The sequence below is a fragment of the Chrysemys picta genome, chromosome 6 (assembly GCF_011386835.1).
Source record: "Chrysemys picta bellii isolate R12L10 chromosome 6, ASM1138683v2, whole genome shotgun sequence".
Lineage (NCBI taxonomy): Eukaryota > Metazoa > Chordata > Testudines > Emydidae > Chrysemys > Chrysemys picta.
This window is the reverse complement of record NC_088796.1, coordinates 38,592,511-38,605,897: the sequence shown is the minus strand read 5'-3', so window position 1 is coordinate 38,605,897 and position 13,387 is coordinate 38,592,511. Positions and strand designations below refer to the sequence as shown.

General features: G+C 40.4%; 1 protein-coding gene across 4 annotated transcripts in view; it reads right to left on the bottom strand.

The window, feature by feature from the left end:
• Nucleotides 1-1,348: 1,348 nt before the first annotated feature.
• The window catches only part of ZSWIM6 (zinc finger SWIM-type containing 6), a 162,680-nt gene continuing 150,641 nt past the window's right edge, over nt 1,349-13,387 (bottom strand). For all 4 annotated transcript variants that reach the window (XM_005281038.4, XM_008174488.4, XM_005281040.4 and 1 more), the window contains 4 exons: nt 11,968-12,125; nt 11,249-11,412; nt 5,552-5,633; nt 1,349-2,967 (listed from right to left, as the gene is read on the bottom strand). In XM_005281038.4, the coding sequence (XP_005281095.1) occupies nt 2,105-2,967; nt 5,552-5,633; nt 11,249-11,412; nt 11,968-12,125 (1,267 nt within the window). In that variant the 3' untranslated portion in view covers nt 1,349-2,104. The remainder of the gene's footprint in view (nt 2,968-5,551; nt 5,634-11,248; nt 11,413-11,967; nt 12,126-13,387) is intronic.

The window sequence follows — 13,387 nt, the reverse complement described above, 5'->3', positions numbered from 1 at the left end:
GAGATATGTCTGAACTGGCTCTATTATACAACAGACTAAGTGTCTTTATTAGCAAGCAGCATTAATTCTTTCCCATATGCCTTACCACTATTTCTTCTGTCTTTATGCAAGAATGGGTAGAACTGAAATTTTTGAAAAATCACCAGTTACAAATTTTTTGGGAAACCAAGGTTTTGATTCCCAGTAAACAGATTGCTAAAGAAATGGCCATGGAATATCTTAATACAGTATTACACCGGGCATAAAAGCTGTGGAATGTAAGATGTATAAGCTACACTTACAGAATTGAGCTGCAGTAACAGACACCATAAAGGAGGCAGAATCAACTTTCAAAAAACTAATTTTAATCAAAACAAAAAATTGTTGATCATTAACAAGTTTATAAAACAGTGATTTAGTTACATAAATAAATTGATATCAGTGTATCAAATCTGAATTACTTTCAACTTCATGAGCATGTTTACATGGGTGATGAAGTACAACCTCTTTACCTATTATAATAAATAAAATGGAGAGCATGAAATAGTTTCTCTAACCAAAAATACCTACAGACATACCTCTAGCATGTTCTCTAATGAAGGGAACAAGAGACACTGGACAACTTTTGCACCAAAACATAAAAACTGCTTTAAAAAGCACAAGGATACAGAACCATCAGCTAAAGTAAAGACACTATACTGTAACCAAAATTGGTATTTAATAATATAATGAACAGTTTGGTAGTTAGATCTCCAGTTTGGTTATTTTAAAGCATTAAGACAAGGCAAGATAGAAGGCTGCTTTTGTTTGAGTAATTCTAGAGAAAATAAAATATATTAAAAAATAAACTGAAAAGTAGAACAGTCATACCTACACAACTTTCTGTCCTGCACAAAGTCAAAATACCTATGCAGCATATATATATATATAAAATATTATATATATATGTTATTTGTGCACAAAGGTTAGCTTATTATTAGCTCACTGCAAAGGCGTAATGTATCATGTCAATCATTTTGGAAAACATTTTGTGTTTTGTGTCAAAAAGGATATTTCTTTAAGTCTCTTAGGCTAGGAGGCACAAACCCCACTTCTGGCATACTGTATTCTTAATGCTAAGGCTTGCTGCTCTGGCTGTGTGTTTTGTTGTCCCTCTTTACTATAGTGCCTGTTACAAGCATGTGTGTGTGTGTGTGTGTGTATATATACATATACATATATATGTATACACAGGTTGTAAATAAAACTTCCCCCAATAGGTATCAGTCCAACCATGCAATTCAAAAGGTGGCTCTGCATAGATGCCCAGCATATAGTTCACCACCTGAGCCAACCCCGAAGCAAGGCGCACTTTAGTCCTTCTGATAGGTTTTCTTTTTTTTTTTGTTTAAAACCAAGCTACTGCAGCTTCAAGTATTTTGCATTACATAGAATTTTTTTTTATAAATTAGTTAATGTTATATTTTTTCAATATTCAGACATATACTATAATATATATACAGTACAATAAATGCTCTCATTCTTTTTTTTAATTTTTTTTGATAAATCCCTGAGAATGTATGTTGACAGTCGCTAAGTTTCCACATGCACAAGCATTGTGTGCCATGCTTCTGGATGAACAGCACTGCAAAGCCACGTGGTCAGCCTTTTAACTATTAGTATTTCATTTGTTGGTTTGTTTAACTATGCTGAAATGTAAGGATGAGTTACAAAGGAGTAAAGCTGGATCCATTCGAGGTACTTATCACAGGATGGAGGTGTTTGGTTTGGTTTTTAAAGCCATTGCAATATATATTTTTGTTTTTGAGGCTGTGAACGTATACAGAAAGAACAGGAGAGCAATGTGGGCTTTTGCCACTTGACAACATATACTCAGTGTAAACCAAACCTTTTTTTAACCTCTCTCTCATACAAAATAGAAAAAAAAAAAAGAAAGAAAGGAAAAAAAATAAACACACAAACTTTCACAACATGACAATTTAGTTTGCAAACTCAATATAACTATACACATATAATACCGGTGTGGCTCTGTTTCTTTAAGTTAAAAAGGATACAAAGGCAGGCTCAAGTAAAAACAAACCACCCCTTCCCTCCCCTCCCCTCCCCCCGCCCTCACACATTTTTGTCAACCAAACCGTTCACGAACCAACATCATCAGTTTCTTTTTGCCTTTGTAGATTTGTTTTAGGTTGTCGATAAACTGTGTAAACTGAATGTGTCCATCATGAGCCATTAAGAAAGTCTCTCGGGCCTTACTAAGGAACTCTATAAACTCACTATAGTGTCGAGGGCTGATGTGTGTGAGTCGTGAATGTGTTGTATTAATGTAGGCTCCAATCGTGGCATCCAGGAGTTGCCTTAAAGGGGCTTTGTCCAGTGACATGAGCTTACCAGAGTTCCTCCTTCCATGAAGTCCCACCATCCCAGGAGTGGTCAAAGTACACCTACGCAAAATGTCTGACAGTACTGTTGCACATTTGACACTTTTGACCACCAGAGGTATTATAGCTGCAAGCTCATTTTTCCCAAGGGAGTGGCTGAGCGCACATGCCCACAAAACGTCATTAATGGCAGGGTGTGTGTCCTGATTGTAACTCAGGTTGAGATGGTTCATGGCCAAAGTGGCCAGCTTGTAGGCCCGCATAGGGTAACCACGATGTTCCATATAGCGTGCTATAGTAAAAAGCTGCGTATAGCTCATGCCTTTCGTAGCAGCATCTAGAACAATTTGGTAAGCGGTCTCAAAAGCTATGTGATCCTTTTCACATAAGGTCAGTGCAGAGAGGGCACAGTTTTGAGGATCCTTCATGGCACACTGTAGAGCAAGCGTCCTAGCACTGCTGGCCAGTTTCTCCTGCTGATGGCAGTCCAGATGCAGACGGACAATGGTGCTGTTGGACATCACTGTTGTAGCAACAATACTAGTGGCCTCGGTTGGAGTGAAAAGTGTAAACCAGTTCTGCATGATGCTATCCAGTGCATAAACACCTGAGAGAGAGAGAGACAGGATCATCAACAATTGACAATCACTAGGATTCAGCCAGAAAGAGGTTTTCACCGTGACTTTTTTTTTTTTTTTTTTCCCTCTTTTCAAACTAAGCCTAGTAGATTATCAGTACATCCAACCACCTGCTATTTAGGCAACCAAACTCAATGGAGATAACATGATGGGAAATGCACATTAAAATAAGACTACTCTGCATTCTCTCTTGTAGAGTCACTGAAGCTGTTAGAGAACTTGAAAAAGTCACATGATAAAGTTTTAACTTCCTGGAAAGACATCTTGTTTTTCTTGTTATTTAAGATAATGCATTTTGGATAACAAGTCCTGGCTCCTACATGTGGGGCCAGTTACAGAACTCAAAAATCTCAATATCTGACCGAGTAGCTCAAATCAACCCTCAAAATCTAATATTTTTAGACCCATTTAACCTCCTTTTTCTCTATGTCAATAGTCCCCTCATGGCAGGGCAAAACACTTTAAGTTATCTCAAAACTGCTCATGTGTTTGTATTTGGCACTAAAACTATAGGGTGGGCCTCACAAGGGAGGCATGGGAATATGTCAAGGGAGGCACGAGCTGCGTGGTTTTGTTTTTTGTGAAGAGCTCTGGCCCTCAGCTCCAGGTGGCTGGGGCTCGTGCAGAAAGGCCATGGACACCCAAGAGGAGGGAAAAAGGGGACAGATGGAGCTCCGCCACCTGGGCTTGGGCTCTCTTTGACTCCCAATCCCGCACTAGGAGGCAGCAGGGCTTTGGCTGTCAGCCCCAGGGTGCCTGCAGCCGCGCAGTACAGGTGGCAATGCGGCGCTAAATCTGCTGTGAAAAGTGATATTGACAAGTATCACTTTTCACATTCCCACCCTTATTTCTGTGATGCTGCTGGTGGAGGTGCTGCCTTCGGAGCTGGGCACCTAGTCAGCAGCTGCTGCTCTCTGCTCTGCCTTCAGAGCTGGGTGGTGGTATATGTACTGGGGGATGGTGTGGGGGTGGGGAGGACGGGGAGATAAATGACTACAGAAACAAAGAACGGGGGGAGAGGGGCAATCAGATATGTTTGAGATCCACTGTACTAGAGTATTCAATTATAAACATGCTTTCCAGAACTATTTTATACCAACTGATATGTTCCTTCAGAGGGAAATATTCTTAGCAATACATGCTACTGGTTTTTCTGCTTGTGTGCAGTGTTCTTTAGTACCATTTTACTGCTCTTGTGGGAGAGAACAATGACTGGTGGGCTCCATAAATGGAAGACTATAGGCAAGTAGAGTGCCTTATTATGGCTAGACCCTATTTACGCATGCCTGTGAGCTCACCTAAACCACAACCAGAGGTCCTCATTGCCTCTGTTGCACTTGGCATTTCTTGTGCACCCTTTATTCGTGTGCAAGAGATACAATGTAACCAGAGAATGCCAGATCTTCATTTAAATAGACAGAGTCCCTGCTTTACAAACTCAATTAAGTATTAAAAGTGGTTTGCATGATGTTATAGGTTCTTTATTGACTATTTCTACCAGCATGTGTGAGCTAATGTAATATGGTATGAATAAAGGCTTTTTATTTGTACACAGGCAACTGAACAAAATAAAAGACATGCTCTAGTATCTAGAGATACTTAGTCAAGCTATAAAAGCAATAAAACACTGCACCATTGCACAGAAAGGCAAACTATATTTTCCAGGCTACCAACAGTACTAATTTCTCAGATAAGTATAAGGGAAAGGACAAAGTAATCCTGAACAGGAAAAGTGGGTTCATGAAGTTCTGAAACACAAAGTGGTCTCAGCTATCTACTAGACAGAATCTGACTCAAATCCATGAAAAGTAGGAGCATGTACAAAGATCGTAAGTGTGCTTTAATGGAGAAATACTAACGACAATTAAAATTGCTGTACAGGTCATAGTTATAGTGCCTTCATTACTGCAAAATCTGAGCACTTCCGTTTTTTTTTTTTATCCTTAATGCTCCTGTAAGGTTGGGAAATATTATCATGCTCATTCTACAAGTGGGGAACTGAGGCACACAGAGTCTGTGACTCACCAAACCACACGCAAGAAGTCTGTGGCAAAGCAGAGACTAGAACCTGGGTCGCCTAAGTTCCAAACTAGCACCCTAACTACCAGAGCACCTCTCCCTTAGACTCCAATTACAAGGTTAAAGTCTGTCATCCATACTCATGTTGAGTGGTACCTTACTCTATGCTGAAATCAATGAAGCTACTTGCGGAGTACACTACTTCTTAACATGTGTACAGTGACCACAAGTCCACAAACAGTGATACACGTGGGAATAGACTAATTGCTTCATTCTACATCCTGAAAGACAAAGTATACCAAACTATTCAGTCCTGATTTTACTTGGGCTGTGTCTGTTATCTTATGTGCTCAAGAAAATTGCTTGTTATTGCTCTAATTAAAGACTTCTAATCAGAAAGTAATTTCCGCGCACCAATAGAAAGTGATTGACATTTTTAGTGCCTATACACAGCCAAACAAAATGAAACCATCAAACCATTTAAGACAGGCTAATGAAGGCATGACTTCCTTGGACAATATCTGCAGAACTTACCTACTTCTGTTGCACAGGTTACCAACCACCTCACCATCTCCCGCCGCCTCCAATTCAATGTTGACAATGTCATCCGCATCACCTATTTAAAAACAAACAAGCATTTGATAGACACTTAAGACAAATGAATTCTGCTACAAAGCTGAGACAGCACACAAACAATTAAGAATCTGTGTTATTTAGATATAGCACTGATTGAAAAATTGCAAAAAAATCCTACCCAAAATGGTCATTTTTTTGTTCAAATTTCAAAGATTTGAAAAATGCTGACCAGTTCTATTGGAAGGACAGATTATTTTCAGAACTACATTCTACATCACACAATAAAACTGCAGTTCTTTTAAGGTCAGATAAAAGATTTTATTTTCCCTCAAAAATAATCAAATGCTTCATTATAAATATAAGACTTTTCAAGTAGAAAAAGTGGTGTTTAAAATGGATGATGATATATATGCCTATTTTGAGTAGGCTAGCCATGAACTTTTTTCCTTAGACCCTTAGTATTGCCTTTCACTTGACTGCTGTGATACATACTAGTATTATTGCTTATTGTGATCTGCTCTGCTGCTTAATTCTGCCAAGTCTCCAGTGGTTGTTTCTGTTTTCAGAATCAATAATGATTTGACTCCTCTATCAGAATGAAACCTCAATTTAAAGAAGCTCAACACGAACATGATCAAAATTCTAGTAAAGGTGCCTTATCTGGTTTTTAAAAGCAGTACCTTCATATTTCAAATCCTTGCAAATAGGCTGTTTCTTTCTCTCTCGTTTTTATATTTAAATGTGATTGTTCCAGTAAAAATTGTAACTAATTTTGTGAAGGATTGTTCTAGTAGAAGCAAGTAACATGTTTATAATTTTCAGTACCTGAAATTGTACAGAAAGGTTGCTGCAGCTAACTGTGCAGATCCCGTAGAAATCTAGATGACCACAACAAAGAGTCCTCCATATTACATAATGAGAATATCACTGAGAAAACAACATTCAGCATTCCCTTCCCCCATGAGAAATATATACATCTGATCAAGACAAGTTGGGTGAGGTAATACCTTTATTGGACCAGTTTCTGTTGGTGGAAGGGACAAGCTTTTGAGTCAGTCCAATAAAGGTATTACCTCACCCACCATGTCTCATTCAGATTTGGAGCAAAACTTCTGACATGTGAAATTGCAAGTAGGTCTAATTTCCAGATACCCCAACTTGGAGATGTCTTTGCTATGGAATTCTTCAGTGAAAGCTTGTGCTGGTCATGTAAGTCTCCACTCAGCTGACCTTCAATTATATTATTAATTATTTGTATTACTGTAGCACCTAAGAGCCCTAGGCATGGTCCAAGACCCCAGTGTGCTAGACACAGTACAGAACAAAGACTGTTCCTGCCCCATTGAGCTTATAATTGTCCTTGCCTTCAAGGTGAAGAGTTTCAGTGCACTATGCAGCAGTCCTACAGACCTACATACAGCATCCTTGCACAGCTGGCTGGAATGTGTCCCATTGTTGTTCATGTAAAACATCACTATAGTATATCTGATATTTAACCACTCTGCCAGCTAGATGCAAGAAAAAAGGACTTGAGAGCCCAACATATCCCTCAACTCTGGAATTTCTGGGTGAAAAAGCCTTCACGTCAGCATTTTAGTGACTGAATTGTTGAATTCTTGCAATGAGCTCCCCAGCTCAGATCGGAAGTGTTGACTATGGCTGAGGAAGCCAGGGGGTTGAATACAGCTCTTATGACTACACCATATGAGGTAGGAACACATCCCTGGGTAGTGTCAATTTTACAAAGCATTCCATCAGTATTTGTCATATAGCATTCAACTAACTAGTACTGTTGAGGTCTCTTTTTTAGATGTGCATATAGAGTTACATACATTGCTGAAGCCATAACACACATCAGTTCCAGGGAGATTATTACTGTGTTCCAGGTAGTATTTCTATTGCCATAAGGATTTTTAAGTAGCTTTCTTTTAGATGGAAAGCTCTGAGTATCTAGAAATGCTCCAAGGCCACCTTCCCCTCTTGCTCAGTCATAACTCTGTGATTTCTATCAGTTTTTCCTGAACCCAGTGTTTGGAATAAGGTACATGTTTATGATAGAGCTTTTGCTCATTCCTGCTATGAGGATGCCTTAGTAAGCCAATCATCCAAATAAGGATACATACGGATACCTTGACATCTCAAGCATGCTGTCACTGCTGAAAGGCACTTTGTGAATACTCAAGATGATGCAGACAGATCAAATGGAAGAACCTTGCATTGATAATGATTTCTTCCCACACCACACCTCAGGTATTTTCAGTGCAAATATCTGCTTAAGATGTGAAAATAAGCATCCTGTAAATCAAGAGCCACAAACCAATCTTGGAAAGAGAAGGAGGGGATGACAGAAGCTAGGATACGGATATGGAATTTGAACTTTCTGATGAAAGAAAGAGTTGAGCTTCTGAAGGTCTAGAATGGGTTGAAGATCACCATCGTTATTTAGGATGAGAAGTACCTGGAATAAAATGCCATCTGTGGAAACTCTTTAGGAACTTTCTCTATTGCACCCACCAACTCTAGCAGTGAATGAACTTCTGATCTTAGCAAGTTCTTCTGATAAGAATCCCTGAAGAGGGATGGGGAAGAAGAGCGAAGTCTTCTACCTTGACTCTTGTTCCAAGAATAGTTCAGACAAATGTAATCATGAGTGGTGCCTCAATGTAATCGTGGATACTACAGCTTTAGATACAAGGTATGCTTAGCAATTGACCAACCTTTGGTAATAAGGGATTTGGGACACTTTTCCTTTGATCTGGTACAGACTGTGCAAAGTGCACTATTTTTCCCCCTGGGTAACACTGGTATCTGGACATCACCACCTGGCAGTTCACCATTCTAATTCTCAGTGTGGCAGAGGAGAAATTCTTTCTACCTAGGGTTTACCTTCTTATCCTTTCAATTCAAAGGGGGTAGAGTGGACTTGATCTTTTAGCTCTTTGGTAGTGGTAGCTGCCATCCAATGAATAATAGCTGTATGGGTCTGGAAGAACTCAAAGCCCTCAGGAATCAGCAGAGGTAACTTGTCTGCTTTCTTAGAAATTGCTGGTCCAGATGTTAGGTTTAACTAGATATTTTTTGCCAGCCTATAATAAACCATCTAGAATTGGCAGGGTAATCTTGCTCCTAGAGGGTAAACAATTGTGTCATCAACTGTGCATGTAGTTTTGTTTAAAGTTACCAAAGGGATGTTTAATGTAGTCACCATTCCCTCTGAGTTAATGGAAGTGGAACAAATCCTCTGGTGAGGAACAGGATTGGACATCCAGATCTACTTTCAGAGGTTCAACAGGCCTCTAGTTCTTCAGGGAGTGTGTCCAGGACAAGTAAAGGAGACTGTTCCCTTGATACTAGCAAGAGCTACATATCCAGGCAGGATGGTTCCAGTGCAGGGCATTTCACTCTAACTCTTTTGGAAAATGGCTCCCTTTTTGCCAGCTTCCTTTAGCCTTTTTAAATTCACGGCAATGCCTACTAGAAGGAGAATATGGCCACACTGCCCATGGTGGTACCTTCCCAGTTCTGCCAGTACCAAGTTTACAATTTCCTATTATAATCCCTGGGTGCAGGAGAGTGAACTCACACAATCTGAAAGGTTGGAACAGTCTCTCAATAATGCTCTCTAGATTTCTTGATCCATTCCTTGTGAGGGGAACGGCAAATAAAGCTCTCTGGCTGGATGTGGCCAGATTCTGAATCCGAGGAAGTTTCCAAGGGTGACAATGGTTTGGTTAAGTTAAAAGCTGAAAGGGGGTGAGATGTTTCCCTGGGGCACCAGTAGAAGTCCAAGGGGAGGATCCTGCATCTCTCGGGAGGTTTGCATAGCTAAGGAAACTGATTCAGCCTTGCAAGATTTCTCTTTTTCTTTCCTGGAGAAGGATGAACCTGCCTCACTGCATATGCTTTTTATTTTTATCTTCAAGTACAGAGGATAATGTATACAGTGCTGCACGAAGGCCCTCTTCTGATCACAGGAAATATCAGGTGCCTTATCAGGCTTCAAGCACAGAAACAATGACAATGGATCTGGGGCAGGATGATCCCATATAGACTTAGCTTTCAATACCACCCTTTGCTGTGACTCTGACTTCGAGACCACAACACTATGGACGTGCTCTTGCACCTCAGTGTGACAAATTGGAAGTCCCGGATTCTCAGAGGCAGGCCCTTGAGGACCGGCTCTTGCAGCAGAGGCGGACACCTGTAAGGCCAACTGTTTATTGCTTTGCTGGATGTGATCTTTGCAATATTGCCATAGACTGGCCCCTTTGGTTTGGCACCAGTCAGGGAGGCAGACGCCAGTGCTGGGTCTTTGTCGGGCTCTTTAAACCACGTTGGGGACTAGAGCAGAAGCTAGTTTTCCAGCCCTTGCATCATTGTGTTTGCAATTTGAGGGTTTAGTCACTAATGCTTACTGCAACAGCATAGCTTCCAGGAAATTCTGATGCTCCTTTCAGGCCCTGAGGATGGAGATGTTGCATATACAGCGATGAGACGATGAACAACTTCCCCACTCCTCTAGAGGGCCAGACAAAGCACATCTGTGTCCAAAAGCAGAAAGCTGACAGATAAGAGGTGCATCACTTGAACCTAGGTTTCTTTTTTATTTTCTTTGAGTCCTGACATATTGGAACCAAAGACCTGTGCCACGCCACAAAGTCCTTAATAAAAATATCCAAAATAAGAAAAAAAGAAATGAAACAAACAGAAAGAACTAAATGTTAACTAAACAAAGGTTGTGATGGCACTGAAAATGGTGGGTTCCAATGAATTCGGGTCCAAGGATCCCAGTCTCTCCACTACTCTCCACAAAGGAACTAAGGTTCTTGGAGCATTCCCCCTCTCCTCCTTTTATAGCTCTGCATTCCAATTGTTCCAATGGACTCTGCTAGTAGAAGGTTCCATAGGCCCATACTGCACCATCTGTGCGTCCCCAAGACCAGGAATGCAAAGAGGCCACCTGAAGAAAATATTTTTTCCCCACCAGTAATGAAATGTATGCACATAGCTTCCAAACAGAACTTCTTAAAGAAGCAGTCCCTTGCAAACTGAAGATTCAATTTCCTTGAAGAATTTTTTTTTGACTGCAGCATAACACAAAGAAGACCCATTCACTCAGACTACACGAGTGTACAACTGCCTCTCTGTGCTTTATGCCACTTTTTCATCTTCTTAATGTTGGTCTGGTCTAGGTGCCACAGCAGCCCCAACATGTATGTTAGAGCAGCCACAAGGGCTGGCTGCTCTAATTTAGACAGACATGCAAGTCTGCCTACTGGTTTCTCTGCAGCCCAGAATAACCAGAGAACTTAGCTCTCTGGCCATTCCTCCTCTCATCCTGAATACACTCCTATACAGTGGCTGCTTACACTAGTCTCGTGCTACCCCCGAATTGGGGGAGACCCCCAGACAGGTGTTCTAGTCTTGTATCACCACCTGTATGGTGTAAGAGAGCCAAAGCTGGTGCCATATGCTGGCCCTATATTTATCAAAGTACTATACAAATCAGTGAAGAGAAGGGGCCATGTTTGGACTTTGCATAAGTGGGTACAATTCTCAATGGCTTCAATGGGAGCTGCACCCACCATTGCAGGGCTGAATTTGGTCCAAGGACTCTCAGTCTCTTACTGCAGCAATAGCTAATTTGGGGAATACCTGAAGGCCTAACTCCAAAGAAACTTTCAAAAGAGTGATGTCTGGCAAACTGTCCATGAGTGTTGCTATTTTAAATGCATCCTGGGCAAGCTTGAAGATGTGTGATGAGGAGTGAATATTTTTCTGGATGGATTCTAACACTGTTTCCAGCCTCCGAACATCACCTGCAATGTAAAAACAAAACCACAAAACAAAGAAACAATTAGGTTACCTAAAAACATTCACTAATGGTGCAGATGTTACAACTACATGTGCCAGAACTACAGCAATATAAGCAAGTTTCAGCTATACAAGTTCTCTTAGAAAGAACTAACTAAATGCATGTGAACAGAAAACATGAAATCAAATATCCCTCCAGTGCCTGCTGATGTTAGTTAGGTAAATTCTACAAAGTTGTCTTAATTTAAGAATTCTAGAACTGATATGTCCACTGCTGGGTCTTGCCATCCACATTATGCCACTGCAAAACAAATAAACTTGTCTCAGACCTGAACCCGGTCTGTCTGGCCACTATCCAGCTGGTCTAGCAGCAGTGCTAGAAAACCAAGTGACAGACTTAAATTTGTTCAGTTAGCTGTTTCTTCCTCAAGTGCTTTTCAGATCAAAATTCAGACTCCTAAGCAGCAGTTTTAAATTAACTTCACTCTGTGTATGAAATACAATATTGGTAATATAGCATGTCTACTAAAAATATATATCAGCTTTATTGATAACGCTACCTTTGGCTGCTGTTAGCATAGTTGATGCCAACTCACACTGCTGGGACTCAATGTGACTTAGCGTGAACCAACGGGGATAGCGGTTTGGAACAACTGATGCAATGTGGTGTGGGCGGGACATATCTCCTGATGGAGCTGTAGATTCCAATACTAGCAACCTGAAAATAGGAAAGAACATACACTCTTTTCACTCAATCATCATCATTATAACTAGGGTTACCTATGAGCAATCACAAAGCCACAAGAGCACTTTGGCTGCTTGTACAAAGTGTGCCCATTCAGGTGTAAAAGCTGTAGCAAACCATGTTCTTTCAACTAGACGCTAAAAGTCAGATTGCCAAAACCCTAATTAACCATTAGTCACCCATATTTGACACATGTTCTTTCTTAAGTATCAATAGGAAAATTAGAATTTAGAATTACAAGCAGAATTAAGCTGTTCACTACTGAGGACCGTTGTTATTCTCTCAGTGATCTAAAGGGCTGAAATCTTTCACTTCTACTTTAGTCTTTGGACCGCAGCTCTCAGAAATAAAAGTGGAGAAATTCACAGACACAAAGAGATGCATATTTTCCAATATACTGTACATGACTTGTACATAAGCTTCCTACCAGAAAACAAAGTATGCAATGAATGACAGGGATTCTCAAACAGACTTCAGCATCTGAGTCAAAATCCAAAAGAAAATTGGACATTTTACTCAACTATAATGCAACAATTTTTTTCATTTTGCTTCTTGGCACATGAGGGCTAGAAACTCTTAACATTTTATACAATAGCATGTCTAGAGGAAAGACCCTAGTTTGCAGTGATTGGTAGTCATTTCTCTCTTTTGAAATTACTTCTCTGGCACCAATGCCTGATCCTGAGGCTAGAATTTCCTTGGGTTTACCTTAATCTAGAACCATCTCAGTAATAAAAGAGAATTTACATGCAGAAAAGTGACCACCATGCTCTATATAGGGATACTGGCTGGAAGGGTTAGGAGAGTAGCTATAGCAGAAATGATCACCAGCCATGCCTCCCTCACTAAAATCCAGTATGCCAGATAATCACCATTAGAAAAGATGAGGTTTTAGTCATCCTGAAAGAAAATTCTTATCCTCTTTTCTGCATTCCAGGTCATGATAATTCAGGGTAAGACGTGAAAGGCTAATGAAATATTGAACGATAACCACAGAAAGACTGTAAAGAAACAAAACCTCTCATAAAAAGATCAGTCTCTTGACAAGGGTTAAGGGACATTCTGCTTTAATGAGGCAGTCATTATGCCTTGTTGACCCATTATAGTAACAATGGATTTTGTCCCAGTTTCAATGCCATTGTCTTGATGACTGGCCAACTCTTTCCTTATGGCTCTCCCACTTCTAGCTCCCCATCTATTCCCTTTCCTCCCACAACACATGCTCTCTTCTCTCT